This window comes from Elephas maximus, chromosome 5 (assembly GCF_024166365.1).
Source record: "Elephas maximus indicus isolate mEleMax1 chromosome 5, mEleMax1 primary haplotype, whole genome shotgun sequence".
Lineage (NCBI taxonomy): Eukaryota > Metazoa > Chordata > Mammalia > Proboscidea > Elephantidae > Elephas > Elephas maximus.
This window is the reverse complement of record NC_064823.1, coordinates 66,835,400-66,862,770: the sequence shown is the minus strand read 5'-3', so window position 1 is coordinate 66,862,770 and position 27,371 is coordinate 66,835,400. Positions and strand designations below refer to the sequence as shown.

General features: G+C 39.6%; 3 protein-coding genes across 4 annotated transcripts in view; all 3 read left to right on the top strand.

Annotated features, from left to right (window-relative positions):
* Positions 1–14,912, top strand: part of HERC5 (HECT and RLD domain containing E3 ubiquitin protein ligase 5) — a 48,279-nt gene extending 33,367 nt beyond the window's left edge. Inside the window, exons 16-23 of one of the 2 annotated variants that reach the window (XM_049885743.1) lie at positions 856–1,026; positions 3,994–4,137; positions 4,967–5,133; positions 7,569–7,635; positions 10,431–10,501; positions 12,977–13,160; positions 13,245–13,347; positions 14,639–14,912. In XM_049885743.1, coding sequence (XP_049741700.1) covers positions 856–1,026; positions 3,994–4,137; positions 4,967–5,133; positions 7,569–7,635; positions 10,431–10,501; positions 12,977–13,160; positions 13,245–13,347; positions 14,639–14,844 — 1,113 coding nt within the window. In that variant the 3' untranslated portion in view covers positions 14,845–14,912. Of the gene's footprint in view, positions 1–855; positions 1,027–3,993; positions 4,138–4,966; positions 5,134–7,568; positions 7,636–10,430; positions 10,502–12,976; positions 13,161–13,244; positions 13,348–14,638 lie in introns of those variants that run through there. The other variant, XR_007517629.1, reaches the window with a different exon arrangement.
* Positions 14,913–21,379: 6,467 nt separating this feature from the next.
* On the top strand, positions 21,380–23,149 carry PYURF (PIGY upstream open reading frame). The gene is made up of 2 exons (XM_049885745.1): positions 21,380–21,651; positions 23,008–23,149. The coding sequence occupies exons 1-2, from the start codon at positions 21,467–21,469 to the stop codon at positions 23,147–23,149; spliced, it is 327 nt and encodes a 108-aa protein (XP_049741702.1). The 5' UTR covers positions 21,380–21,466.
* Positions 23,150–23,226: 77 nt separating this feature from the next.
* Positions 23,227–24,000, top strand: PIGY (phosphatidylinositol glycan anchor biosynthesis class Y). The gene has a single exon (XM_049885746.1). The coding sequence runs from the start codon at positions 23,244–23,246 to the stop codon at positions 23,457–23,459; it is 216 nt and encodes a 71-aa protein (XP_049741703.1). The 5' UTR covers positions 23,227–23,243; the 3' UTR covers positions 23,460–24,000.
* The last annotated feature ends 3,371 nt before the right edge of the window (positions 24,001–27,371 follow it).

Sequence of the window (27,371 nt, the reverse complement as noted above, 5' to 3'; positions counted from 1 at the left end):
AGCTATAAGGAAACTAGCCAGTGGTGAAACTAATGATCATAGATAGCATTCATGGAGCTTATACCCTAATGTAGAAGGCAAGGCAGACTTATAATTTGGGCTGGCTAGGCTTTGAAGCATATTAGGACCTCAGTAGCAGAGGATACAGCTTGGGCAAATGAGTTAGCTGTATTCTTTTACCTGAAATTGGTAGCTTGTAGTCTTTTGAATAGTACTCAAAGAAGCATAGCATACTTGGCCTAGATTGGGACTAGCATCAATATTTAAGGAGGTCCAATCTAATTAAAAGACACGACAACAGGAATAGAGGTGGCAGAGGATTCTAGAAATCAGATGCAAAGACATTATGGCCTTTAGGTACACTAAGATTAAAAAAAAAAGCCCGTTGCCATCGAGTTGATTCCAACTCATAGCGACCCTATAGGACAGAGTAGAACTACCCCATAGGGTTTCCAAGAAGCGCCTGGTGGATTTGAACTACTGGCCTTTTGGTTAGCAGCTATAGCTCTTAAACACTGCGCCACCAGGGTTTCCCATTAAGATTCCTCCTCCTCCGCAGTGCCGTCGAGTCGATTCCGACTCATTAAGATTAGGGACCGCAATAAGTGGTTGGTATTCTGTGATGGTGCCATAATAAAGGTTTGTAAAAGGTGCCCCTTTTAATGTACTGTCACTGGATAAGTGGTCACTCAGTAAGTACTGAGTGTATAGCTTATCTGCAGAGGTGTCTATAAATTCCTTTTCATAAATGCTTCTGAAATGCATATGTAAACTGAACCAATTTATTCCACTTTATAAATTTCTACTTAGAGAAGATGAATGGAGAAATGAAATAAAACATTTCTGTTTTTCCAGGTGAAGAAGTTCATAGCTTTTATGCAGTTGAGAGAAACTGAAGCAGTAGGAGAGTCCAAATCACCTTTGGAGCCCAACTTTAATCTAACAGTCAGAAGGAGTCACTTGGTTGAAGATGTTTTTAATCAGCTACATCAGTCTGAGATTGAAGACTTGAGGAAGGAGTTATGGGTAAAGTATAATACTCAATATTTTTGTTTTGAGAAAAGTAAAACAAAAAAATGTAACAAAGTGTTTCAGAGAGGGGAAGTTATCTTCCTTTTCCACTGAGGTTGCCTGTCTTGCCATTCCCTTAATTCCCCAGCTAGTACATAGACCAAGAGGAATGCACTTTGGGCATGTTGTCAGGAGGGACCAGTCCCTGGGGAAGGACATCATGCTTAGTAAAGCACAGGGTCAGCAAAAAAGAGGAAGATGCTCAGCAAGATGATTAACACAGTGGCTCAAACATTAGCAACAATTGTGAGGATGGTACAGGACTGGGCAGTATTTCGTTCTATTGTACATATGGTCACTGTGAGTTGGAACCGACTCGAAGGTACCTAACAACAACAGTCATGGGACGTCCAGACAGAAATGTGGGGCAGGCCTTTGGAAATATGTCTGTCAATCATGAGAGAAGAAAGAATGGGTATGAAGGTTCAGTGCCTGCAAGTGATAAGTGAAGTTTAAAAAGAAAAGATTCTGGGAAAGGGCAGAAAGAAAAGGCAGAAGTCTCAGGATAGAATCGCAGGATTAAGCCAGCAAGGAAAAGAAAGAAAGAAAAACTTGAATGTTACTTCATAAGAGAAAACAGAACAAGGGGATACTTCATGGTTTAAAGTCAGGAAAGGTGTGCATCAGGGTTGTATTCTTTCACCATACTTACTCAGTCTGTATGCTGAGCAAATAATTCGAAAAGCTGGACTATATGAAGAAGAACGGGGCATCAGGCTTGGAGGAAGACTCATTAACAACCTGCGTTATGCAGATGACACAGCCTTGCTTGCTGAAAGTGAAGAGGACTTAAAACACTTACTTATGAAGATCAAAGACTACAGCCTTCAATATGGATTACACCGCAACATAAAGAAAACAAAAATCCACACAACTGGACCAATAAGCAACATCATGATAAACGGAGAAAAGATTGAAGTTGTCAAGGATTTCATTTTACCTGGATCCACAGTCAACACCCATGGAAGCAGCAGCCAAGAAATCAAATGAATCATTGTATCGGGCAAATTTGCTGCAAAAGACCTCTTTAAAGTGTTAAAAAGGAAAGATGTCACCTTGAAGAGTAAGGTATGCCTGACGCAAGCCATGGTGTTTTCAGTCACCTCATATGCACGCTAAAGCCAGACGATCCATAAGGAAGACCGAAGAAGAATTGACACCTTTGAATTATGGTGTTGGCAAAGAATATTGAATATACCATGGACTGCCAAAAGAAGGAACAAATTTGTCTTGGAAGGAGTACAGCCAAAATGTTCCTTAGAAGCAAGGATGACAAGACTATGTCTTACATACTTTGGACATATTATGAGGAGGGATCAGCCCCTAGAGCAGGATATCATGCTTGGTAAAGTAGGGGGTCAGTGAAAAAGAGGAAGACCCTCAACGAGATGGCTGCAACAATGGGCTGAAGTAGAACAACCACCGTGAGAATGGAGCAGGACTAGGCAGTGTTTTGTTCTATTGTGCATAGGGTCACTATGAGTCAGAACCGATTGGACAGCACCTAACAACAATGACAACAAGAGAAAACAAGGGAGAAAAGAGTGCCAAGGAACAGGGAATAGTAGTATAAAATGAGTTAGTGAAATCAATGAGATGAGACATGAGAAAAAGTCCTTGGAATTGGGGGTTTAGAGGTCATCTTACAGAGAACCATGTAAGTAGAGAAGTAGGTATATTCTTCTTTGAAGTTTGGCAACCTAGGGTTGAAGGAGCCTGTATTGTCTATATTAGAGACAATGGTGTTGAGCTTTGTTGTTATTGTTCTTTTTACTAAGGATAAAGGAGACTCCAACACTTTTGTAAACTGAAGTGAAGGATTCCAAAAAGGAAAGGCAGGAATGGAGGAGTAATTGAAGGACCAAAGATGGGTTAGGAAGGAATCATCTTGGAGAGGGATCGATGTCAATAGGTGGGATACTACCTCTATCAGGAGTAAACAGCCAAGCTAGGAACTTGTCTTAGTCATCTAGTGCTGCTAAAACAGAAATACCACAAGTGAATGGCTTTAACAAAAAAGAAGTTTATTCTCTCACAGTCTAGGAGGCTAGAAGTCCAAATTCAGGGTGCCAGCTCCAGGGGAAGCCTCTCTTTCTCTGTTGGCTCTGGGGAAGGTCCTTGTCATTAATCTTCCCCTGGTCTAAGAGCTTCTCAGCACAGGAACCTCGGGTCCAAAGGATAAGCTATTCTTCTGGCTCTTGTTTCTTGGTAGTATGAGGTCCCTCTGTTTCTCTGTTCACGTCTCTCTTTTATATCTCAAAAGAGATTGGCTCAACACACAATCCAGTCTTGTAGATTGAGTCCTGCCTCATTAACATAACTCCCACTAATCTCAGCTCATTTGACATCATAGAGGTAGGATTTACAACACACAGGCAAATCACATCAGATGACAAAATGGTTGACAATCAGACAGTACTGGGAATCATGGCCTAGCCAAATTGATAGACATGTTTTTGGGGGACATGATTCAATCCATGACAGAGCTCATATAAATACATTGTGCATTTTTATGAAAATCCTAATATTTATATCTATGTTTGAAAAAAAAATTTTTTTTTTTTTATGTTTATTCTCATTATACTTAATCTACTCGATGAGTATTATAGTGATACCATTTGAGGTCAATTTAGTAGTAAAGGCCTCAGGCTTTGGGGTTTGACAGACATAGGATTAAATCCAGGCTGCATCACTTAGCTGTTGTATAACCTGGGGAAATTTATTTAAACTCTTTTGAAGCCTCATTACCCTCATAGAATTGATGGGAAGATTAAATGTGGTAATACAAGTAAGATGCTTGCCATAATGCTGACCAGATATTTGTGGCCACAATTATGTTATCTTCTAGAGTTACTAAATGAGACTGAATACAGAGCAATACAGAGCCCTGGAAGTAATGGATTATTTACTCTCTTTCCTCAGGTTTCATTTAGTGGAGAAATTAACTACGGCTTCGGAGGAGTCAGATTAGAGTTCTTCCACTGTATATTTGAAGAGATGACCCGGCCAGAATATGGGATGTTCATGTATCCTGAAGAGGCTTCCTATATGTGGTTTCCTGTCAGGGTAGGCCTTCTTTTCTTTGCTTATGGTGTTTTGTGACAGAAAAGGTGTGTCATAGAAAATTAGGTTGTCTAGAGTGTTTCATATTAGGAGAGCAGTTATTGATATAATTGTGGAGATAATCTTCAATTCTAATGAGGTGATTACTTTCTTTAAAATGGAGTCACCTTTCCCTGGGTTCTCATGTTTGCCACACAGAAGAATTTTGACCATTTATAGAATGTATAAGGTCCCTAGGTGTTGCAATGGTTTGTGCTCGACTGCTAACCTAAAGGTCAGTGGTTCAAACCCACCCAGCATTACCACAGTACCACAGAAGAAAGACCTGGAGATTTGCTTCCATAAGGATTACAGCCAAGAAAACCCTATGGAGCAGTTCTACACTGTAACACATTTAGGTCATTGTGAGTTGAAATCAACTCAACAGTAACGAGAGGTTTTTTTTTGGTTTCCCTTTTTTTTAATATATAGAATATATAGGTAAAAATGAACCCTTCCTTTCTCAGTTACTCATTTCTTGTTTCAGTTCCATTTTTTCCAGATGAATTTGAAGATGAAGGCTATGAAAATAAATTGTGAAAACTAGATTATAAGAATCCCTGGCCTAATGTGTTTCTATTCCTGTTGTGTTCTAGTAACCAAAACTGTAGCAGGGATTTAAATTGACTTAATGATTTAATATAAACCCTAAATATTCTAATCTCAAGCTTTCTGGTTTTGATTTGCAATTTGATTTTGAGAAAGGGTAAAATGGTTTACCTAATAAAAATGTTCCATGATATTGGCAAAAAATTCATAATATTTTTAAGAGTTTTTTCCCCTCTTTTTTCAGCCTAAATTTGAGGAGAAGAGATATTTCTTCTTTGGGGTACTATGTGGACTCTCCCTATTCAATTTCAGTGTTGCAAACATTCCTTTTCCTCTGGCACTGTTTAAGAAACTTCTGGACCAAACACCATCATTGGAAGACTTGAAAGAACTCAGTCCTGTTTTGGGAAAGTAAGCAAGCAAAGCATAGCTCCTTTTTCAGAACCCTGTCTAACAGATTCAGATAAATATTTAAACACACACGTACATCAATAATATTTTCATGTCCAACAGTAACATTCTAGACAATTAAATAGATTTTAACTGTGGCAAGAGTTTTTGGATAATTTAACTTCCTAAAATTAAGAATAGTTCCTATGACTAGTCTTTAGTGCTTGAATTAATCTTTGAACTTTTTATCTGTGTAGAGCAGTCCCAATGTGTAGAACACAGTTACACCTTGGCGGGAAATCTGCAAGTGATGTTTATTCATTTATTTATTTTAAATAGATTTTATTTTTAGAGCAGTAGTGATGTTTGGAGCCCTGGTGGCACAATAGGTAAGAGCTACAGCTGCTAACCAAAAGGCTGGCAGTTCAAATCCACCAGCTGTTCCTTGTAAACCCTGTCAGGCAGTTCTACTCTGTCCTGTAGGGTCGCTATGAGTTCGAATTGACTCGACAGCAGTGAGTTTGGTGTTTGAGTGATGTTTATTTTAAATCTTGTTTCATGTCATCCCCTTCACCTATTAGATACCAAGAATAATTGTAAAGCAATATTAATTACGACAGTTTGGTATTGGTACAGGTTTTCCAGTGCAGTAAAAGAGAGACTCAGAAACTGACCTGTGCTTATATGGGACTTTGTTAGAGGTGGCATAGTAGATCAGTGGAGACAGGAGGTACTGTTCAATAAATGGAGCTAGAAAATTTTGTTATCCACCTGGAAAAAAATGAAAGCAGATCATTACCTCATGCCATATGCAAAAAAACAATTCCATATAGATTAAGGATATAAATTTTAAATGCAAAGATGATGAAAATATGGGCTTTTCTAGAACTTTTCTAATATCTTTCTCACCTATGAAATTTTTCAAGCAAGACACAAAAAGTACCATCTTTAAAGAAAAGACTGATAAATTTAATTGCAATAAGATTAAAGAACTTCTCTGTTCATCAAATAATACCTTAATGAAAGAGAACAGACAGCCCTCAAACTATAATACATTTTGGGGGTGGTAGAAGAATGGGATAGTAAAGTAAAGGTTGTCGAAAATGAAGGAAACTCTCAATGAGATGGATTGACACAATAACCAAAACAATGAACTGAAACATACCCAATGATCATGAAATGACACAAGACTAGGCAGCATTTTGTTCTGTTATACATAAGGTCACCATGAGTCAGAACCAACTGTACGGCACCTGACAACAACAACAGAAAAATGGGATAGAGGAGTTATCATCTATAGGCAGGCGTAAGATATTAGCAGTGTTTCAGCTCTATTTTGGGAGTTCATAGGTATTCATCATAAACATACACATAAATAAATAGGCAAATAAGCCAGATGTGGACAAGTGATGTCAGTGTATCCTGAACCAAGGGTTGTGATTAATCCAGTTCTGTCAGCTGAGTTCCCATTACCTTCCTCAAAAAAATCACAATGACTAAAACACGGTTTGTTTTATCCCAATCCATTAATAAAAAAATCCAGTGGATGGAGGGGAAACACCTTCCTCTGGAGACCTTCCCCAGTGGCGTGTATTCCTTTGGAAAGAGTTAACCAAGCTCTTTTAAGCTGTACTTCTACCATTTACATATGTCACTGGCTGCACGTACCTCACTGTACTATAGGTAAGACGCCTATCAGCCTATCTCACCTACTAGTCTGAGGATTTATTGACACTAATTTGTTAGTCTCCACTTTACATTCTTTATACCTGCCACCCTAGGTGCTTAATAAATGTTTACTGAGTTTATAAATGAGTGAATGAGCCAACAATACAATATGAGGCATCTTACATTAGATATTTCTATATATAAAGTACCATAGGGCTACAAAAGATAGAAATATAAAAAGGCTGGCTACTGTCCATTCTGATATAAGCTCTATTCTCACAGATGCCTTGAAATAATTAAGGTAGTCAAATTTCAAGTCTTTCTTATGCTTAATGATACTGGGACAAGTACAGAGGTCTTTTTACTCATCTGCTCCTCAGATTTCCTCAGTGATACCTGATGTTTAATAAAAGACCTATTATTCTTTAAGTAAAAGTCAAAAGCTGGAATAAAAGTAAGACTAGTTTGAGTTTCCCTATCAATAAAAAATATTATCAATCTTTTTATAAATAGAAATCTACAATCACTGGGTAAAGGAAATTAGGGTTGAGGGAAGAGAGCTAAGAACCAAAAAAGACGCCTGCAGAATTGAAGATAAGCTTCTTAAAACTTACACGTTTGGCTGAGGTCCGCCCCTGTGTAGGTTTTCTGCACACAGAGAAATGGTTGCTGTGAGCTATACCTGACCTACCACCGTCAGAATAGCCATGCACTTGACATTGATTTAGATGGTGTTATCTAGTGATCATGATTATTTCCTTTTTAAAAACAAAAATTTTGTTCTTTAGGTGTTTGCAAACACTTCTAGATGATGAAGGCAAAGACTTTGGAGAAGTGTTTTATATCCGTTTTGATGTGAGTAACAATAAAAACCAGATCACAAATCAGCTTTAATCTGATTTACCTAAATACACGCCCTTTACTATTTAAAAAAAAAAAAAAAAACTTCTTAATTGAGCTAGAGAAAAAGTTTTTCTTTTTTTCCTTATGGTTTCATAAGCTGAGTGTACCAGTTAGATTTTACTATGTAACAGACAGCCCCAAAATTTAGTGGCTTAAAACAACAAACATTTCTGTGGGTTTCTAGACTTGGCCAACTTGGTCTGGCTGGACGGTTTGCAGTGGCATCACATACCTGGCAGTTGGTTTATAGGTCATCATCTGAACAGCATGTCTCTGTTCCACATGGTCTCTTATTCTCTAGTAAACTAGCTGAGACTTCTTCATATGGTGGTCTTAGGGTTACGAAGAGTAGTAAGAGATAGCAAGCCCCAACACATAAGCATCTTTTCAAGCTTCTGCCTGTGTCAGATCCCATTGGCCAAAGTAATTCACATGGCCACACCCAGATTCAAGGGGTGAAAAATAAACTCCACAGATTGATGGGAGGTGTTGCAGAATCACGTTGCAAATGGACGTAAATAGCAGGATGGGAGGAATTTGTGGCCATTTTTGTTGTCTGCCATACTGGGTTTACACTGTATAAAGTGAATAGTAAGCAAGAGATCATTAAAAAGACAGGAAAGAAAGAAAAGACCAAAATGAGTGTCATAAGAGACTCAAACTTGCTCTCGAATGTAGATCAGCTAAAGCAAATGGAAGAAATGATGAAGTAAAAGAGCTGAACAGAAGATTTCAAAGGGTGGCTTGAGAAGAGAGAGTAATGTATTATAATGAAATGTGCAAAGACCTGGAGTTAGAAAACCAAAAGAGAAGAAATGCTCGGCATTTCTCAAGCTGAACAAACTGAAAAAAAATTTGCCTTAAGTTGCAATAGTGAAGGATTCTGTGGGCAAAATACTCAACGACACAGGAAGCATCAAAAGAAGATGGAAGGAATACACAGTCACTGCACCAAAAATAATTGGCCAACGTTCAGTCATTTTAAGAAGTAGCATTTGATCAGGAATCGATGCCATTGAAGGAAGAAGCCCAAGCTGCACTGAAGGCACTGGTGAAAAACAAGTCTCCAGGAACTGACAGAATACAAATTGAGATGTTTCAATAAATGGATGCAGTGCTGGAAGTGCTCACGTGTCTATGCCAAGAAATTTGGAAGAGAGCTACCTGGCCAACCGACTAGAAGAGATCTGTATCTATGCCTATTCCAAAGAAAGGTGATCCGACCAAATGTGGAAGTTATCAAACAATATCATTAGTATCACACACAAGTAGAATTTTGGTGAAGATCATTCCAAAGCAGTTGCAGCAGTACATGGACAGGGAACTGCAGAATCTCAAGCCAGGTTCAAGAAGAGGAAGTAGAACGAGTGATATCATTGCTGATGTCGGATCGTGGCTGAAAGCAGAGACTACCAGAAAGATGTTTGTCTGTGTTTTACTAACTATGCAAAGGCATTTGACTGTGGGGATCATAACAAATTATGGATAACATTGCAAAGAATGGAAATTTCAGAACACTTGTGCTGGTGAGGAACCTGTACCTAAATGAAGAGGCAGTTGTTTGAACAGAACAAGGAGATACTGCATGGTTTAAAGTCAGGAAAGGTGTGTGTCAGGGTTGTAGCCTTTCAACATACTTACTCAGTCTGGATGCTGAGCAAATAATCCAAGAAGCTGGAATATATGAAGAAGAACAGGGCATCAGGATTGGAGGAAGACTCACTAACACCCTCCGTTATACAGATGACACAACTTTGCTTGCTGAAAGTGAAGAGGACTTGAAGCACTTACTGATGAAGATCAAAGACTACAGCCTTCAGTATGGATTACACCTCAACATAAAGAAAAAAATCCCCACAACCGGACCAATGAGCAACATCATGATAAATGGAGAAAAGATTGAAGTCGTCAAGGATTTCATTTTACCTGGATCCACAATCAACACCCATGGAAGCAGCAGTCTAGAAATCAAATGACGCATTGCATTGGGCAAATCTGCTGAAAAAGACATTTTTAAAGTGTTGAAAGGTGCCTGACCCAAGTCATGGTGTATTCAAGAGCTGAACAGTGAGTAAGGAAGACTGAAGAAAAATTGACGCCTTTGAATTATGGTGTTGGTGAAGAATATTGAATATACCATAGACTGTCAAAAGAATGAACAAATCTGTCTTGGAAGAAGTACAGCCAAAATGTTCCTTAGAAGCAAGGATGGCCAGGCTTCGTCTCACATACTTTGGACATGTTATCAGGAGGGATTAGCCCCTGGAGAAGGACATCATGCTTGGTAAAGTAGAGGGACAGCGAAAAAGAGGAAGACCCTCTACGAGGTAGATTGACACAGTGGCTGTGAAAATGGGCTCAAGAATAACGATCGTGAGGATAGCACAGAACAGGACAGTTTTCATTCTGTTGTACGTAGAGTCACTATGAATTGGAACCAACTTGACGGCACCTAACAGCAACAGCCATACTGAGTTTACACTGTTTAAAGTAAATACTAAGATATGGCAATTTTCTGATTTCTTCAGTATGATCAGGATTTGAAAAAAATATTTTTCATTCTGCATGATAAGGTGGTCCTTTTTTTTATTGTCATTTTTTATACATTTCTGGCTAGTTCTATGACAAAAATGTTACATTATTACAAATTCTTTAGGAAAAGATAGTATGCTCCAAGGTGTTTTTGTTAATGATAGATTGTTCAGAATTATTTTGGAGATATTATCTGAGTTCATTTGTGGTTACAGGCCCATTGGGACAAAAATGAAGCAGAATTAATTCCAAATGGAAGTGACATAATGGTCGACCAGACTAACAAGTAAGTACAAAGAAATAAAATATTTGTTCTGCATATATTGTATTTCTTTCACTGGGTTCTAAAAGTTCCTTTTAGTTCTTATAATTTTCCATTCCCACTAATCATTTATTACTAAGGCAGAAAAGCTGGTGTGTGTTGTGCATGTGTGTGTGTGTGTGTCTCATGGAATTTATATTCTGCTAGCAAAAGGAAATGGCTTTCTTAGAAGGCCTTTCCTTATCCTCCTGTATAAAATCATACCACCAGCCTCTATCCTTTATCCACTTATCCTGCTTTGCTTTTTCTTTTCATATAACACATTACCTACCGTTAGGATTTATTTACCTGGCAATGAATTAATCAGTATTTCCCAACTGTAGTGATAACTTCAGGGTCTTGGTCTGTCTTGTTTACTACTGTACATCTGGTATGTAGTCTACAATAGTGCCTGGTACATAACAGGCACTTAGTAATTATTTGTTGAAGAGGTTACTGTGGTATCTGGACTTCTAATACCTAATACCTATGGGAAGCTATTTAGAGCCATTGAGTTTGGGATTATAGGACATTCTCTTGACAGTTGATCAAAGTGGCAAAGAGATATCTAGTGAGCATTCTGGTCTAAGCCAAATATGTTTCTTTAATTTTTGTAATTTTAGGTTTTCAAAAAAACTTAGAACATACATACAGAAAAGTGTACAAATCATAACTGTATAGTTCAGTGATTTCACAAAGTGAACACACCTGTGTGATTACTAACCAGATAAAAAAATAGAACATTTCCAGTTGTATAGTTTTTTTTCTTTTTTCTTTTTCTTTTCTAATGATCCTTTTTATTTCAGTTGGGTCTGTCGTAATGTCCCCCATTTCATTTCTTATTTGGGTTATCTGGGCCCCCTCTTGTTTTTCTTTTGTCAGTTTGGCCTGTGGTTTGTCAATTTTGTTGATCCTTTCAAAGAACCAACTTCTGGTTTCGTTGATTCTTTCTATTGTTGTCTATTTTCTTTATTTCTGCTTGGATCTATAATATTTCCTTTCTTCTGGTGGCTGTGGGCTTCTTTTCCTGTTCTCATCCTATTTGTTCGAGTTGTGTAGCTAATGTTTTGATTTTGTCCCTTTCTCCTTTTTTTGATGTGTGCATTTATTGCTGTAAATTGACCTCTGAGCACTGCCTTTGCTGTGTCCCAAAGGTTTTAGTATGATGTGTTTTCATTCTCGTTTGATTCTAGGAATTTTTTGATTCCATCTTTGATTTCTTCTATCACCCAGTGGTTTTTAAGGAGGGTGTTATTCATTTTACACGTATTTGATTTTTTTTTCTTGGTCTTCCGATTATTAATTTCTGCTTTTATGATGTTGTAATCAGAGAAGATACTTTATCTCAGTGTTTTTTATTTTGTTGAGGGTTGGTTTGTGGCCTGAGAAGTGGTCTATTCTGGAGAACATTCCATGTGTGCTGCAAAACAATGTGTACTTTGCAGCTGCTAGGTGGAGTGTTCTTATACGTGTCTGTGAGGTCTGGTTGGCTGACTGGCCTTTAGATCTTCTATATCTGTTGAGTTTCTTCCTAGATGTTCTGTCTTTTATGGAGAGTGGTATATTGAAGTCTCCTGCTATTACTGTGGACCTGTCAATTTCTCTTTTAAGTGCTTTTAGAGTTTGTTTTATGTATTTTGGAACCCTGTCATTGGGTGAAGAGGTATTTATTATGGTTATGTCTTCCTGATGAATTATCTTAGTTCTGCTTGGTTTCTTTCCTCTTCCTTGCATAGCTTAAGAATTTAGCAGATGCCTCACAAGGAAATTGGCAAGTGCCCTAAAGGGGAAAACAGCAAGGAAAATACAGGGCTCACCTCAATGACATTGTCTTTTTCTTTCTGCAGTCTGGGCCTCTTCAGTTTTGGCTCATATCTGGAAGCCTTGAGCCAGATGTATTTGTGTTTTTATCTGGCTTTCCTAGTTCTTTTCAGTTGGAACATTTGTCTGCTAGATGTTACCCCGTCATAGCTAGAAGTGGAGATCCCCTCTTTGTGTTTAACCACAAATACCATTCTTACTCACTGGCAAATTCAGACAATAGAGAAGAGTATAAAACAAAATGTGAAATTTCCCTTATCTTCCAAGCCTATTCCCCAGAGGTAATCACTGTGAGCAGGTCAGGTTTTATTCTTCCAGTCTTTCTCTCTTCTAACTTGTCTTGATTCTCTGGACTTTGTGGCCTTGAGCAATCATTTAACATAACTTTCTTAGTTTCCTTTTCACTAAAATGTGCATAATACAAAAATCTGCCTCAGACAGTTGTTAAAACAAACCAGTGCCATCGAGTCGATTTTGACTCATAAGACAGTTGTTAGGGAGATTAAATTAGATAATAATATGAAAAATAACTATAAGTGGTCATAACTGTTAGGTGTTCTAATTTTTACATGTTATCCCCACCCCCAATTTTATTCAGAGTATTGCAGTATTTTGAAATAACTTTTTGTTTCATTAAAGGAGAGAATATGTTTCAAAGTATGTCGATTACATCTTTAATGTCTCTGTAAAGGGAGTTTATGAAGAATTTCAGAGAGGATTTTACAGTGTGTGTGACAAGGAGCTTATTGAAATTTTTCATCCTGAAGAACTAAAGGATGTGATTATTGGAAATACAGACTATGACTGGGAAACATTTGAAAAGGTACATAATAAAGGCCAAGTTATATAAATTTCATTTTCTTTTCTATTTCCTAAATAATTTTTTTTTTTTTGTATTTTTCTCTAGAATGCATGTTATAAAGAAGGATATAGCAGTTCACATCCCACCATAGAGATGTTTTGGAAGGCTTTACACAAATTGACTTTGGAAGAAAAGAAAAAATTCCTTGGTACGTATTGTATCAAGGAGTAGACCTGTAATCTTAGAATGTATCTGTTTGTTTTAATGGCATAAAAATCTCATTTGTAATAGGGACCATGTGCAACATATTTGAAGTTATTAGTGTCAGAGACACTTCTAAATCCAATCAAATGTCCTCTATGCCAGATTGTCCCCCCAAATAAACAAATATTAATATAGGTGATCATTTTACCTGTGATTTCATCCTTGCCTCTTGCTTTATAAATTGTTTTCTCTTTTTCACCTAAGCTAAATATTATGCTTTCTTTCCATAGTCTCTGTCATCATTCAGTTCTCTAGGTCCTCTGGGATTAGTCAAACTGCATAATATCACTGACTCCAAGTCTTTTTTACTTCACATTCCAGTTTTTGATCTGTTTCATGCTTATCCAGTGGTTTTCCTGAGACTGGTTTAATGAAGTTCTCATTTTCTTACTCCATTTCTTTACTTTGAGAAAACACTTATCTTATTCTTGTTTGTGTGGATAGTATTTGTGTTAAATGATACTTAGACTTCTCCAAAAGTGCAACCTACCTTTCCAGTCTTACCTCTTCTAGGAAATCTTTCCTATGGCCTGACATTCCCGCTGTCTGTACATTCCAGAGCTCCCCTTGCACCTTCATACCTCCAGGCTTCTCTGAAGTTTCTTCCCAAACTGTTTTGAACTTCCACCCACTTCCTTATTGCCTCTCTAAACCTTTTCCCTTCTTAACCCCTTGCTGTCAAGTCGATTCTGACTCATAGCAACCCTATAGGACAGGGTAGATCTGCCCCATAGGGTTTCCAAGGAGCACCAAGGAGCAGCTGGTGAATTCGAACTGCTCACCTTTTGGTTAGCAGCCATACCTCTTAACCACTATGCCATCAGAGCCCCTTTTCCCTTCTTAAAGGCCCAGGTTAATTGTAAACACTGGAAAGTCTCTCCAATAATCCCAGGCTGGCTCTTTTCTCCCCACTCTTTATCACAGCATTTACACTCAGGAGGTACTTAACTCCATGGTACCGTGTTTGGCTGCCTTATACCTTTTAAATTTTCTCTTGCTATTTGGCTATTTGTCTTTTTCTGCACAAGAATCTAATATTCCCAGCCAGACTATAGGCTGCTTGAGGGCAGTGACTGTGTGTCAGACTTTGTCCTGATACAATCCCCAATGCACTTATGAGTGTAGGATTCTGCACATGGGCCCTTAATAAATAGTTTTGAATAACAGATTTTTCTCTATAGAAAGATTTTATTCTCTGTGTGAAACGTATCTCCCAATTTTATTCCTCTTTTTAGTGTTTCTTACAGGAACTGACAGACTACAAATGGGAGGTCTTAAGAATATGAAAATAACATTTTGCTGCCCTGGAAATTTGAATGAAAAAGATCCCATAAGAGCACAGACATGTTTAAGTATCATCTACCTCCCTAAATACTCAACAATGGAAAGGGTGGAAGAAGCACTTCATGTAGCAATCGACAGCCACAGAGGATTTGGCTGACCCTTTATCGCATTCATTACTTCTTTCTGTAAATATTTTAAAAATAAAATTAAGAACTCAAAAACTAGCATGTAAGTCTTGCTTACTATTCAATGTTTACTGGTACAGCAGCAATTGGTGTTCAGTGTCTCTAAGCATACCCTTCAAGGAGGAATTTAAAAATTTATTTTGGCTGTTCTTTTCTTGAGGATTGGCTATTATTCCATTTTTGGTGCTTAGCTTAGTAAATGGTCAATTTCCAAAAGGTCCACCAGGAGTGAGACCTGCTTTCACCATTGCTAGTCAACATTGTGCTGAAAGTTCTAGCTAGGATAATTAGACAAGGAATATAAATAAAAGGCATCCAAATTGGAAACGAAAAAGTAAATGTATCTCTATATGTGTACACATTATAAATCAAAAACCAAACCCGTTGCCATTGAGTCGATTCTGACTCATAGCCACCCTGTAGGACAGAGTAGAACTGCCCTATAGGGTTTCCAAGGCTGTAATTTTTTCAGAAGCAGACTGCTACATCTTTCTCCCGTGAAGCAACTGGTGGGTTTGAAACGCCGACCTTTCAGTTAGCAGCTAAGTGCTTAACCACTGCGTCACTAGGACTCCTTATAGACATGATACTATATATAAAAAAGTCTTATACATAAAAAATCTTAACCCACAAAAAACTACTGGAACTAATAAAGCCAGCAAATTTGCAGGATACAAGATGAACGCACAAAATCAGTTGTGTTTCTATACACTGGCAATGAACAACCTGTAAAGAAAATTAAGAAAATAAACCCATTTACAATAGCATCCAAAAGAATAAAATATATAGGAATAAATTTATCCAAGGAGGCAGAAGACATGTACACTAGAAACTACAGTAGGAACTATAAAATACTGCTGAAAGAATGTAAAGAGGACCTAAATGAATGGAGAGACATCGCATGTTCATGGACTGGAAGATTTAATATTCTTAAGATGGCAATACTGCCCAAAGCCATCTACAGATTGAATGCAATCCTTAAAAAATTCTAATGGCCTTTTTTACAGAAATGGAAAAGTCAATCCTTAAACTCACATGGGATTGCATGGGGCCCTAAATAATCAAAACAATTTTGAAAAAAAAGAACAAAGTTGGAGAGCTCACACTTCTTGACTGGAAAACTAACTATAAAGCTACAATAATCAGAACAGTGTGATACAGGCATAAGGCTAGTCACATAGACTAATGGAATAGAATTGTGAGTCCAGAGATAAACCCATACATCTATGGCCAACTGATTTTCACCAAAGGTGCTATGATAGTTTTTCATGGATAAGAAACAGCATAAAGCTGATTCCCAGAAGGCAGCAATCAATCATATCCTTGCCTTCCTTCTTCTCAATCATTCTGAGACCAACCGCCCATGTGGCACACTCTCTCTGACCCTGGCCACGCAGAACTAAGGCAGATCTCACAGATTAAAAGTACCCTGTCTTTTCAGGCTGTCAAATAGGCAATGCCAGCTGCAAATTCGGGAGTACACACAGTACCTTCGCTTTTACTTGCCATCTCCCCCTTCTCCTTTGGGTTCGATAATTTGCTGGAACAACTCAAAGAACTCATGGAGAGCACTCTACGTTGACTACCAGTTTTACTATAGTAAAAGGATACAAATCTGGACAGTCATAAGCAAGAGGTGAATGAGCAAGATCTGGGAAAATTCCCAGTGTGGAGCTGCCATGTCTCAGAGAGGGCACAGCACCCTCCCTTTGCTGACCAGGAAGCTTTCTGAGCTTTCCTGTTCTGTGCTTTTATTGCCCAGTCCTGCATGATAGGCTAAATCATGCCTCCCGAGGCTAGTTGATATTGGCCTCCCAGGTGAGTCTCTTCTGGTCTGACCAGCTCCCACTTGCCAGCACAAATCCTCAGATGCGATCTGAAAGCCCTAGATCAAGGCACCCCGATTACTTCAATGGTTAACTCTCTGGAGCCAAGAACAAAGGCCACTTTACTTACAGTAAAACTAAACCCTTTACCCCACAGGTGCCAAGACAATTCTATGAGAAAATAATAGTCTCTTTAACAAACAGTGCTGAGCTAATGCAAAAGAATGAATTTTGACCTCTACCTCCACCATATACAAAATGCTCAATATGGACCAAAGATCTAAATGTAAGAGCTAAAACTATACAACTCATAGAAAAAAAATATAGGAGCAAATCTTAATGACCTTAAATTTTACAACAGATTCTTATATATAACACTAAAAAGATGAACAACAAAAGAAAAAGGTAGATAAATTGAACTTCATCGAAATTTAAAATTTGTGTATCAAAAGACATTATCAAGAAAGTGAAAAGACAGTCTACGGAATGGGAGAAAATATTTGCAAATCATATATCTGATAATCTCTTATCCATAGTATATAAAGAACTCTTGACAACTCAAAAAGAAAACCCAGTTAAGAAATGGGCAAAGGACTTGAATTGACATTTCTCCAAAGAAGATATACAAATGGCCAACAAGCACAAGAAAAGATGCTCAACCTATCAGTCATTAAGGCAATATAAATCAAAACCACAAGGAGATACCAATTCACACCCATTAACATCATAGAGATTAGGATTTACAACATATAGGATAATTACAGCAGGTCACAAAATGGAGGAAAATCACACAATACTGGGAATCATGGCCTAGTGAAGTTCACACACATTTTGGCGGGGGCAGGGGGGGCACAATTCAATTCATAACAAAGGTCTTCCTCTTTTTTGCTGACCCTCTACTTTACCAAGCATGATGTCCTTCTCCAGGGACTGGCCCCTCTGGATAACATGTCCAAAGTAAGCGAGATGAAGTCTCATCATCCTTGCTTCTAAGGAGCATTCTTCTGGCTGTACTTCTTCCAAGACAAATTTGTTCAGTCTTCTGGCAGTTTGAGGTATATTCAGTATTCTTTGCCAACACCATAATTCAAAGGCATCAATTTTTCAGTTTTCCTTATTCAATATCCAGCTTTTGCACACGTACGAGGTGATGGAAAATACCATGGCTTGGGTCAGGTGCACCTTATTCCTCCAGGTGACATCATTGTTTTTTAACCCTTTTGTAGCAGATTTGCCCAGTGAAATGCATCATTTGATTTCTGGACCACTGCTTCCATGAGCACTAATTGTGGACCCAAGTAAAATGAAATCCTTGACAACGTCAGTCTTTTCTCCATTTATCATGACGTTGCTTATTGGTCCAGTTTTGAGGATTTTTGTTTTCTTTATGTTGAGGTACAATCCATATGGAAGGCTATAGTCTCTGATCTTCATCAGTGAGTGCTTCAAGTCCTCTTCACTTTCAGCAAGCAAGGGTTGTGTCATCTGCATATCACAGGTTCTAAATGAGTATTCCTTCAGTCCTGATGCTGCCTTCTTCATGTAGTAGAGCTTCTTGGATTATTTGCTCAGCATATAGATTAAGTATGGTGAAAGGATACAACCCTGAGGCACACCTTTTCTGACTTTAAACCACACAGTATCCCCTTGTTCTGTTCAAACAACTGCCTCTTGGTCTATGTACAGATTCTGCATGAGCACAATTAAGTGTTCTAGAACTTCCCTTTCTGGGTGCCATGGCAGAATGGGCCTGAGGTCTGGGTCAGGTCCCCTTGGGGACTGTGGGCTGCAGGGTGGGGTGGGGTGTGTCAAGGCAGAGGCAGAAGGGACTAGATGGAGGAGGGCAAGAGGGTGGGTTGGTACTCTGGTTCCAGGCTGTATGGGTTGCTAAGTGGTTATAGCCACTATTCACCAGAGGGGTGGGCGTTGTAGGAGCGTGCTCCTGTGGTTACCTGGTAAGACAGCCTGGGCTTCTCCGTGAGTTGCAGCCAGCAAATGTGGTCTTACTTAGTTCTGTGTGTCTGCACTGTACCTCTATCTATAGAAGTGCCTTTCTGTGTGCAGGGTTCTTGGCTTTATTCCAACATGGCAACACTGAGTCATGCTGTCTGGTCATGAACCTCCACTCTGTACCTCTATTCCTTCCCCATTTTCTATCAGTTTCTTCTCCTCAGTAACTTCCAATCTAATACTTTCCCCCTTCATTTAAGGCTTGGAGTTCTAGGACTGATGTCTGTATCTATTTTACTTGCTTTTGGGGTTTTTGCTGCTGGGATGGTTTAGTGCATCTGACTAGTCTGCCATCTTCTGGTGTGTACATTTGAATAATAGTTGTATTAGCTGGTCTTCCTTGTAGGCGTGTAGATATTATCCTTCACTGACAGTGTGGTACTTCAGGACGGATCTTGAAATGTTCTTCTTTGACGATGAATGTGATGCCGTTCCTTTTCAATTTATCATTCCTGGCATAGTAGGCCATATGATTGTCCAATTTAAAATGGCCAATACCAGTCCATTTCAGCTCACTAATGCCTAGGATATTGATCTTTATGCATTCCTTTTCATTTCTGAAAGATTTCCTAGATTCATACTTCGTACATTCCATGTTCCAGTTATTAATGGATGCTTGCAGCTGTGTCTTCTCATTTTGAGTTGTGCCACCTCAGCAAATGAAGGTTTTGAAAGCTTGATTTCATCCACGTAATTCAGGTCTTCTCTCCTTTGAGGAGGCAGCAATTCCCTAGTTGTATTTTAAATGCCTTTCAACCTGAGGGGCTCATTTTCTGGCACTATGTCAGACAATGTTACACTGCTATTCATAAGATTTTCACTGGCCAATGTTTTCAGGAGTAGACTGCCGGGTCCTTCTTCCTAGTCTTAGTCTGGAAGCTCCGCTGAAACCTGCCCACCAAGGGTGACCCTGCTGGTATTTGAAGTACCGGTGGCATAGCTTCCAGCATTACAGCAATATGCAAAACACCACAGTAGGACAAACTGACAGATGAGTGGTGGAAGAGGATACTGAGCGGTTTAAAACAACAAAAAAAGGTGTGCATCAGGGCTGTATCTTTTTGCCATACTTATTTAACCTGTATGCTGAGCAAATATTCTTAGAAACCAGACTATATGAAGAAGAACTCAGCAACAAGATTGGAAGAATACTCATTAACACTCTGTGATATGCAGATGACACAACCTTGTTAGCTGAAAAAGAAGAGAACTTGAAGCACTTAATAAGAGCAAATACTACAGCCTTAGGTAAAGAAAACAAAAACTTTCACAACTGGACCAATAAGTAACATCATAATAAAGGGAGAAAAGATTGAAGTTGTCAAGGATTTCATTTTACTTGGGTCCACAGTCAATGCCCATGGACACAGCAGTTAAGAAATCAAAAGACTCATCGCACTGGGCAAATCTGCTGCAAAAAACCTCTTTAAAGTGTTAAAAAGCAAAGATGTCACCTTGAGGAATAAGGTGCACCTGACCCAAGTCACGGAATTTTCAATCACCTCATATGCGTGAGAAAGCTGGACAATGAATGAGGAAGACTGAAGAAGGACTGACACCTTTGAATTATGTTGGTGAAGAATACTGAATACACCATGGGCTGCCAGAAGAACAAATAAATCTGTCTTGGAAGAGAGTACAGCCAGAATGTTCCCTGGAAGTGAGGATGGTGAGACTTCGTCTCACATACTTTGGACATGTTATCAGGAGGGACCAGTCCCCAGAAAAGGACATCATGCTTGGAAAAGTTCAGGGTCAGCAAAAAAGAGGAAGACCCTCAAGGAGATAGGCTGACACAGTGTCTGCAATGCTCTTGGGTGCAAGTATAGCAACGGTTGTGAGGATGGGGCAGGACCAGGCAGTGTTTGTTCTGTTATACATAGGGTCACTATGAGTTGGGATGGATTGGAGGGCACCTAACAACAACAACATACAGACAAGGAAACAGCAATTATTTGTCAGAAGTCTTGCAGGTAGTTAACTAAGGAGCTGGAACCAAGCTGTACAGGTCTCAGAGCCTAATCTCTTGCTACACTCTAAGATCAAAACCTGCATCACTCCCTGGGACAGTCAGAGGCAAACATGGGGTCTTAAATTCAATTAATGGACATCTGCCTAATTATACAATTATTTAAACTCCTCGCTGCCTCCAAGCGCAGTAAATTAGTTGTGATTTATTATGCAACTGAAATCACAATGCTTGAGTCATACAGGGTAAGAAATATGAAAATTCTGGATGTTTTGGAGGTTAAGAGGCTCAAGCCATTCTTTTCAGGTTCTTAAATTTTATTTTTTAATGAAGGGAAAAAAAAGGTCAAAACAGGGTTACAGAAATTCACATTAAACACTAAACGAATTAATGCTTTTAACAAAGAGCTTAAAGCTTCATTTGGAGATAACTGCGTATGTCCACGTCTAAAGCTGTGTGCATCTGAGACCCGGACACTGGCTTCCTGACAGCCCTGAAGAAAACTCAACAGAGCCCGACTTAAGCATCGGTTTTGTCTGTGGTTGTGTAAATGCGATGGGTTGGGCACCCGGGGCCTCCGGCCCCAGGCAGTTACCTCAGCCGCAGGGCGGCGATACAGCCAAAGCAACTGGGTCAAGAGCGCCTCCGGAACTAAAGCGTTAGCCTGTGTCTGCTCCAGGGCTCCGTTTCTCCGAGCACCGGGGGGCGGGGCCTGGCCAGTGGGGCTCGGCGGAGAGCAGCCCGGGCTGGCTGAGGGTGCAGCGAGGTGAGGTCGCCGGCTGCTGGACCATGCTGAGTGGCGCGTGCGGCAGGCTCGTCTCAGCGCCGCTGTCCGCCGTCGCCCGCAGGTGGCTGCACGCGTCGGTGCCTAGACTGTCGGCGGACCGGAGCGCGAAGGCGGGGGAGCAGCCCCGCGCCTTGGACCCGGCGCTGCTGGAGTTCCTGGTGTGCCCGCTCTCCAAGAAGCCGCTCAGGTGGGACTTGCCGGGCTCCGTTTTCCCTTCGCGGCCTCCTGTTGGGAGGAGAGGGCAGGTAGACCGCGCGGCCTCTCACAGCCTTTGGGCAGCTTTTCAGGTTCATATGTGGTCTCGGCGGCCATTTTGTGGGCCCAGGCCCTGCTGAGCGCCCACGCAGCTTCTCCTGCGACCTGAAGGGCGAAAGGAGACTTGAGGCGAGCCGAGCCCCAGGCCTCCCAAATTAGCCGCCGGCCCGCCGGAATGCATCGGAGCGTTGATAGGTGCTCTAAGGAATCACCAGGGTGCATTTGCGGGGGGTGGGGGACGTTGTCTGGGTACCGACACGAGCGGACCGGGTCGGAATGCCTGGGGGCGGGGCCTGGACGTTTGTTTTTCTGAAAAGGACCATGGATGATTCGTGAAGCGTTCAGGTTTTAAACCCACGGTGATGAAAAATATGCTAGTAGCTTATTTTTGTGAAATGGCCGTGTACAGCTACTGCCTAACGGTATTTTAAAAATTTGAGCTTTGTTTGCTGCCCTTTGGCTCTTCACTCTGAACTAACTGGTTATTGCAAATGCTCTCTTAACCTTTAACATAGTCTTTGCTAAAGCGGCTGTACAGTTCCAGCTATTAAAACTGAACATTGACAACGGTAGTGTTACAAATTGCATAAACTAAACACCAAAATGTTAACAGTGATTATACTTGGGTGCTAGATTGCCGGTAATTTTTATTTTCATCTTTTTGCATTTCTCTTTTACTAGTGTGCCCTATAATTAACATAACGGTCATTCAATTTTTTTTAAACCTTTAAATTATTGTTGGGTCTGTCTTTTAGCTAATTGTGTAACTCGCTCACTTTAGACTTGTTTCCAAAGTTTCCTCATTTCTGCCCTCCCATCGTTCTCAAACTTTTGTGTATTTTGATTTTTCAGCGATTTCCATCTAGTGGATCAGTTAGGATACTTTACTGAGCATTTATTCTTAAATCAGGAAATTGAATTTTTCTCTAGTTTCTGTTCCAGTAGTAAATGGATTGGGATGGTTTTGGGGTTAGCCAGAGGAATGAAGGGATGTCTGGATGAAAAGAGGAAATATTTTCTGAGCAGTATGAGAGAAAACTTTTAACTAAGGCATGACTTGGGAATACAGTAAAAAGAGAATTTGAGAGAAATTGATTAAAATGGGAACAATTACAGATTTTATAAGAGAAATGGTAATATTGGCTATTGCTGCTTTTAGAATTAAAGAATACAGTTCAGTGTTAACTCTGTCGAGAATTGGACAAATAGTATTATTTATTGAATATCAAGGTCTTCCAAGAATTTTGTTTTACAAAATTCGCTTTGTGATTCTTTTCTTTTTTCCTAGATACGAAGCATCGACAAATGAATTGATTAATGAAGAGTTGGGAATAGCATATCCAGTCATCGATGGCATTCCTAATATGATACCACAGGCAGCTAGGATGACACATCAAAATAAGAAGAAAGAAGAAATGGAGCAGCACTAAACCATAATTTTTTTAAAAAAAAGAAAACTGAATTCTCTTAATATCATTTATCTTTTAAAAAGTCAGAGTGGCGGGTAATAAGTGTGGAAGAAGAATGTTTCTGTCTCTTCCTACGTTGACTGTCCTTATTCCGCTGGTTTCTTTAGCAGGACTGTTCTACTCAGCCTCTGTGGAAGAAAACTTCCCTCAGGGCTGCACTAGCACAGCCAGCCTCTGCTTTTATAGTCTGCTCTTGCCGATTACCATACCGGTTTATGTGTTCTTCCACCTTTGGACTTGGATGGGTATTAAACTCTTCAGGCATAATTAATACAGCCAGATCCAAGATGGTCTTGGGCCTTTCTCTGAAAGTTCAACCAGATTGAAATACTGGAATCCCGTTTAGTTTGCAGGAAAGGTACTTTGCCTTGCTTCTGTCAGAAGCTTAGGACTATGGGAGGCTTAAGCTGCAGGAGCTTCTTTTATTATACTCTTGTTCTGCCCTTATTTTTTCAAAGTTCTGATTTATAACAACTACTACTATATCAGAAGAAACATTTTGACAAGTGTCTTGGAAATTAATAGCCTCATCCATCAGCTGATAACTTTATACTTTATCCTACTCGTCTAAAAAGTTAGTCATTTGAAATGTTGTTTGGTTATTTAGATTTAAGCTGTTTAGTCAAGTCACATGCTAGGAACGATTGAAACAATTCCAGAGAAGCTGTGCTAGAAGAGTTCTAAAGAAATGCCTTTGAACTGGTGTGATATAAAACCTTACAATAAAATGGAAATTTCACATACTTAGAAAAAATCTTAGTTTGTAAAATTATCTTCATTTCTTTGGCATCACATGCTTACATTAATAATAATAAAATAAGATGTCCACACTTTCCCAAGTCGATTCTGACTTACAGGGTTGCTATGAGTCGGAATCCACTCGAAGGCAGTGCGTTTGGTTTTTTTTGCGGGGGGGGGGGGGGGGTGGGTAGTGCTTTTTGTCACAAGAGTGGTATAAAGGGAGAAAAATTGTAAAAATGTTCCAAATTTTAAAATGTAGGCTATGTTGAGAGACATGTACTTTGGACATGCTGTAACAAATACCACAAGTGGATGGCTTTAGCAAAGAGAAATTTTACTTTCTCACGGTCTAGTAGGCTACCTACCTGTTGCCATTGAGTTGATTCCGACTAGAAATCCAAATTAGAAATCCAAATTCAGCTCGTCAGCTCCAGCTCCTTGTCATCAGTCTTCCCCTGCCTAGGAGCTTCTCCCCACAGAAACCCCTGGTCCAAAGGACACCCTCTGCTCCCAGCACTGCTTTCTTGGTGGTATGAGGCCCTCAACTCTGCTTGCTTCTGTTTGTTTTATCTCTTGTAAGGTAAAAGGTGGTACAGGCCATACCCCAGAGGAACTCGTGTTACATTGGATTAGAGATGTGACCTGAGTAGGGGTGTTCCATCCCACCCTAATCCTCTTTCACCACAGCAGAGATTATCATTTATAACACATAGGAAAACCACAAAATGGAAGACAACCACACAATACTGGGAATCATGGCCTAACCAAGTTGACATATTTTGGGGGGACACAATTCAATCTATGACAGTTGTTACGAGTTGGAAGTGACTCAAAGTTACCTAGCAACAATGTTTAGAGACACATTTAATACCTAAAATAGAAACATTTCCCAGGAAAAGAGCTCCACTTACCTTTGGGAGGACTTGCAAATAGCTGGTTATGCCTTGTTGAGCTTAGAGTTAGTTTCAGTTTTATTTTCCTGACCTAATCAGAAGACCTGTTTAGCACTACTAAGGGTATGCACATTTGACACATTTTGACACATTGATAGCTGGTGATTTTCCAGAAATCTTTAAACAAGCCTGATAGAGTATGATACAATAAGTATTTCAGAGGTGTAACAAATGTTTCAGTACTTATGCAAAAAAAAAGAACAGTTTCATTAATTCTTACTAGAATCGTAAAGTAGTTTAACAGAAGCTTTGGATAGTGACATTCAAGGAAAAAACGAGATTAGATGCATTTTCTACTTCATTAAGTGTATACTGTAGTACAAATAACATTTTTAAATTACCCTATTATGACAGTATACAAATAACCTGGAAGACTACAGAGGTTCCCAGTCATTTCCTGATGAGGACTTGTATTTAATTGACACTAAATCTCAAGATTAACCAACTTGAGAAGTGTGGTCACTAAATGAAACAATTTGCTGGCAAAACAAGCACTGTATTCTGAAAAATCAGAATTGCAAAGTTAAAAACCAGTTGTTGACAAGTTAATTCTGACTCATGGCAACCCCACGTGTTTCAGGGTAGACTGCATAAACAATTTGCAATGGCTGATTTTTTGGAAGTAGCTCACCATGCCTGTCTTCCAAGGACTCAAACCACTAATCTTTGGGTCAGCAGGGAGCACATTATCCCTTTGCACCACCCAGGGACTCATTTGCAAGTTAAGCATTTTGTTAGCATTGTGGAGGAAACTGATTAGCAAGCCCCTGGGGGAGTTCACTACTCAACTCCATCTTCCCACTAATAAAATTTAGTTAGCAAGTACTAGTACAATACAAACTACACCAGGTATGAACCAAAAATCTGTTGCCGTGGAGTTGATTCTGACTCATAGCAACTCTAGGTCTAAGCATATTACATGTATTTTAAAAAAAAGCAAACCAAACCCAGTGCTGTCGAGTCGATTCCGACTCATAGCAACCCTATAGGACAGGGTAGGGCTGCCCCATAGAGTTTCCAAGGAGCACCTGGCAGATTTGAACTGCTGATCCTTTGGTTAGCAGCTGTAGCACTTAACCACTACGCCACCAGGGTTTCTATTACATGTATACTCCTTTAATTTTATCCTAAACCAAAGCCAAAGCAAACCCATTGTTGAGTTAATTCCTACTGAAAGTGACCCTATAAGAGATGAGGCGAGTACCATTAAACACGAGGAAACTAAAGCACAGAGAGATTAAGTGAATTACCCAAGGTCACACAGTTAGCAGTTGGACTGAGATTTAAATCCGAGGCTATCTGGCTTCAGTTTGTCTCCTTAACCACTATTCAATGAGCCTCTTTACTTTGAGTAAATTCATCTTTTCTCTACAAGAATAGAATTAGGAGTCAGAACGCTAGGATTCTATTTCCTACTCAAGACTGGATTAGGCGCCCCTCTGATTGTGTTCCCAAAGTACCATAATCTTTATTTCTATACTACCAAAACCCAGTGCCGTCGAGTCGATTCTGACTCATAGCAACCCTACAGGACAGAGTAGAACTGCCTCATAGAGTTTGCAAGGCACTTAGCAAACAAAAATAAAAGTGTTATGGTCGATTCACACTCATAGTGACCCCATAGGACAGAGTAGAACTGCCCCATAGGGTTTCCAGGGAGCAGCTGATGGATTAGGACTGCTGACCTTTTAATTAACAGCCTGAACTCTAAACCACTGCACCACCAGGGTTCCTGTATAATTGCTTGTTTTTTGTCTCCTGTCTAGACAGTAAACTTGCTGAACATATTTGAGCTAATGTTTAGCAGACAGTAGGCAATCAGTAAGTACTTCCTGAGTGAAAATGACTCTGGTAGGTCCTAGAACTTTAGGCAAGTCAGAACGTCTCTGGTCCTTATCTTTAGGGCTGGAGGTTCCCTACTTTAATAAAGTTGTGAGGATTGAATTAGATTTTACATATCAAAGTATTTTGTAAAAAATTAAGTAATATCAACTTCCAAAACGGCAGCATAAAGAGCTCCAAGGACTTGTTCCCCAGCACAACAAGCATAACTGGTGAAAATTTTAAAACCATTTAAAGTCTGGAAATTGTTCTAAAGATACAGAACAAATGAAAAAGCATTTATTCAAGAAAGAACAGGGAATCTGGACCATGACCCACTCTCTTTCTCCTTCTGAGCTCAGATGACTGAAACTAGACTTCAAGAGTGTGCAGCCAAGACACGGAATTCTTTCTTCTCCCAACTCCAGGTCAAGTGCTACAATATCTTCTCAAGAGGGGAAGTCTGCCAGCATTTCTCATCCGTCTCTCTCACCCACAGCCATGTGTTGCAGAGGCTCAATTTCCAGGTGAGTAGAGCCCAGAAGTCAGGTTCTTTTCTTTTACTTAGCCCTTACTCATAGGGTAGAACTTCTACCTCTGGCATGACATGCTGGCAACCCTGAGGCCCAATTGACCTCACCCTAGGTTATTCATAGGGCAAAGGTTCT

What these genes read in the sequence shown, in the direction of transcription:
- PYURF (XM_049885745.1), top strand. Translation starts at nt 21,467, where the DNA reads ATGCTGAGTGGCGCGTGCGGCAGGCTCGTCTCAGCGCCGCTGTCCGCC. An exon ending in CTCTCCAAGAAGCCGCTCAG is followed by an intron (nt 21,652 to 23,007) that starts GTGGGACTTGCC and finishes CTTTTTTCCTAG; the next exon opens with ATACGAAGCATCGACAAATG.
- PIGY (XM_049885746.1), top strand. Translation starts at nt 23,244, where the DNA reads ATGTTTCTGTCTCTTCCTACGTTGACTGTCCTTATTCCGCTGGTTTCT.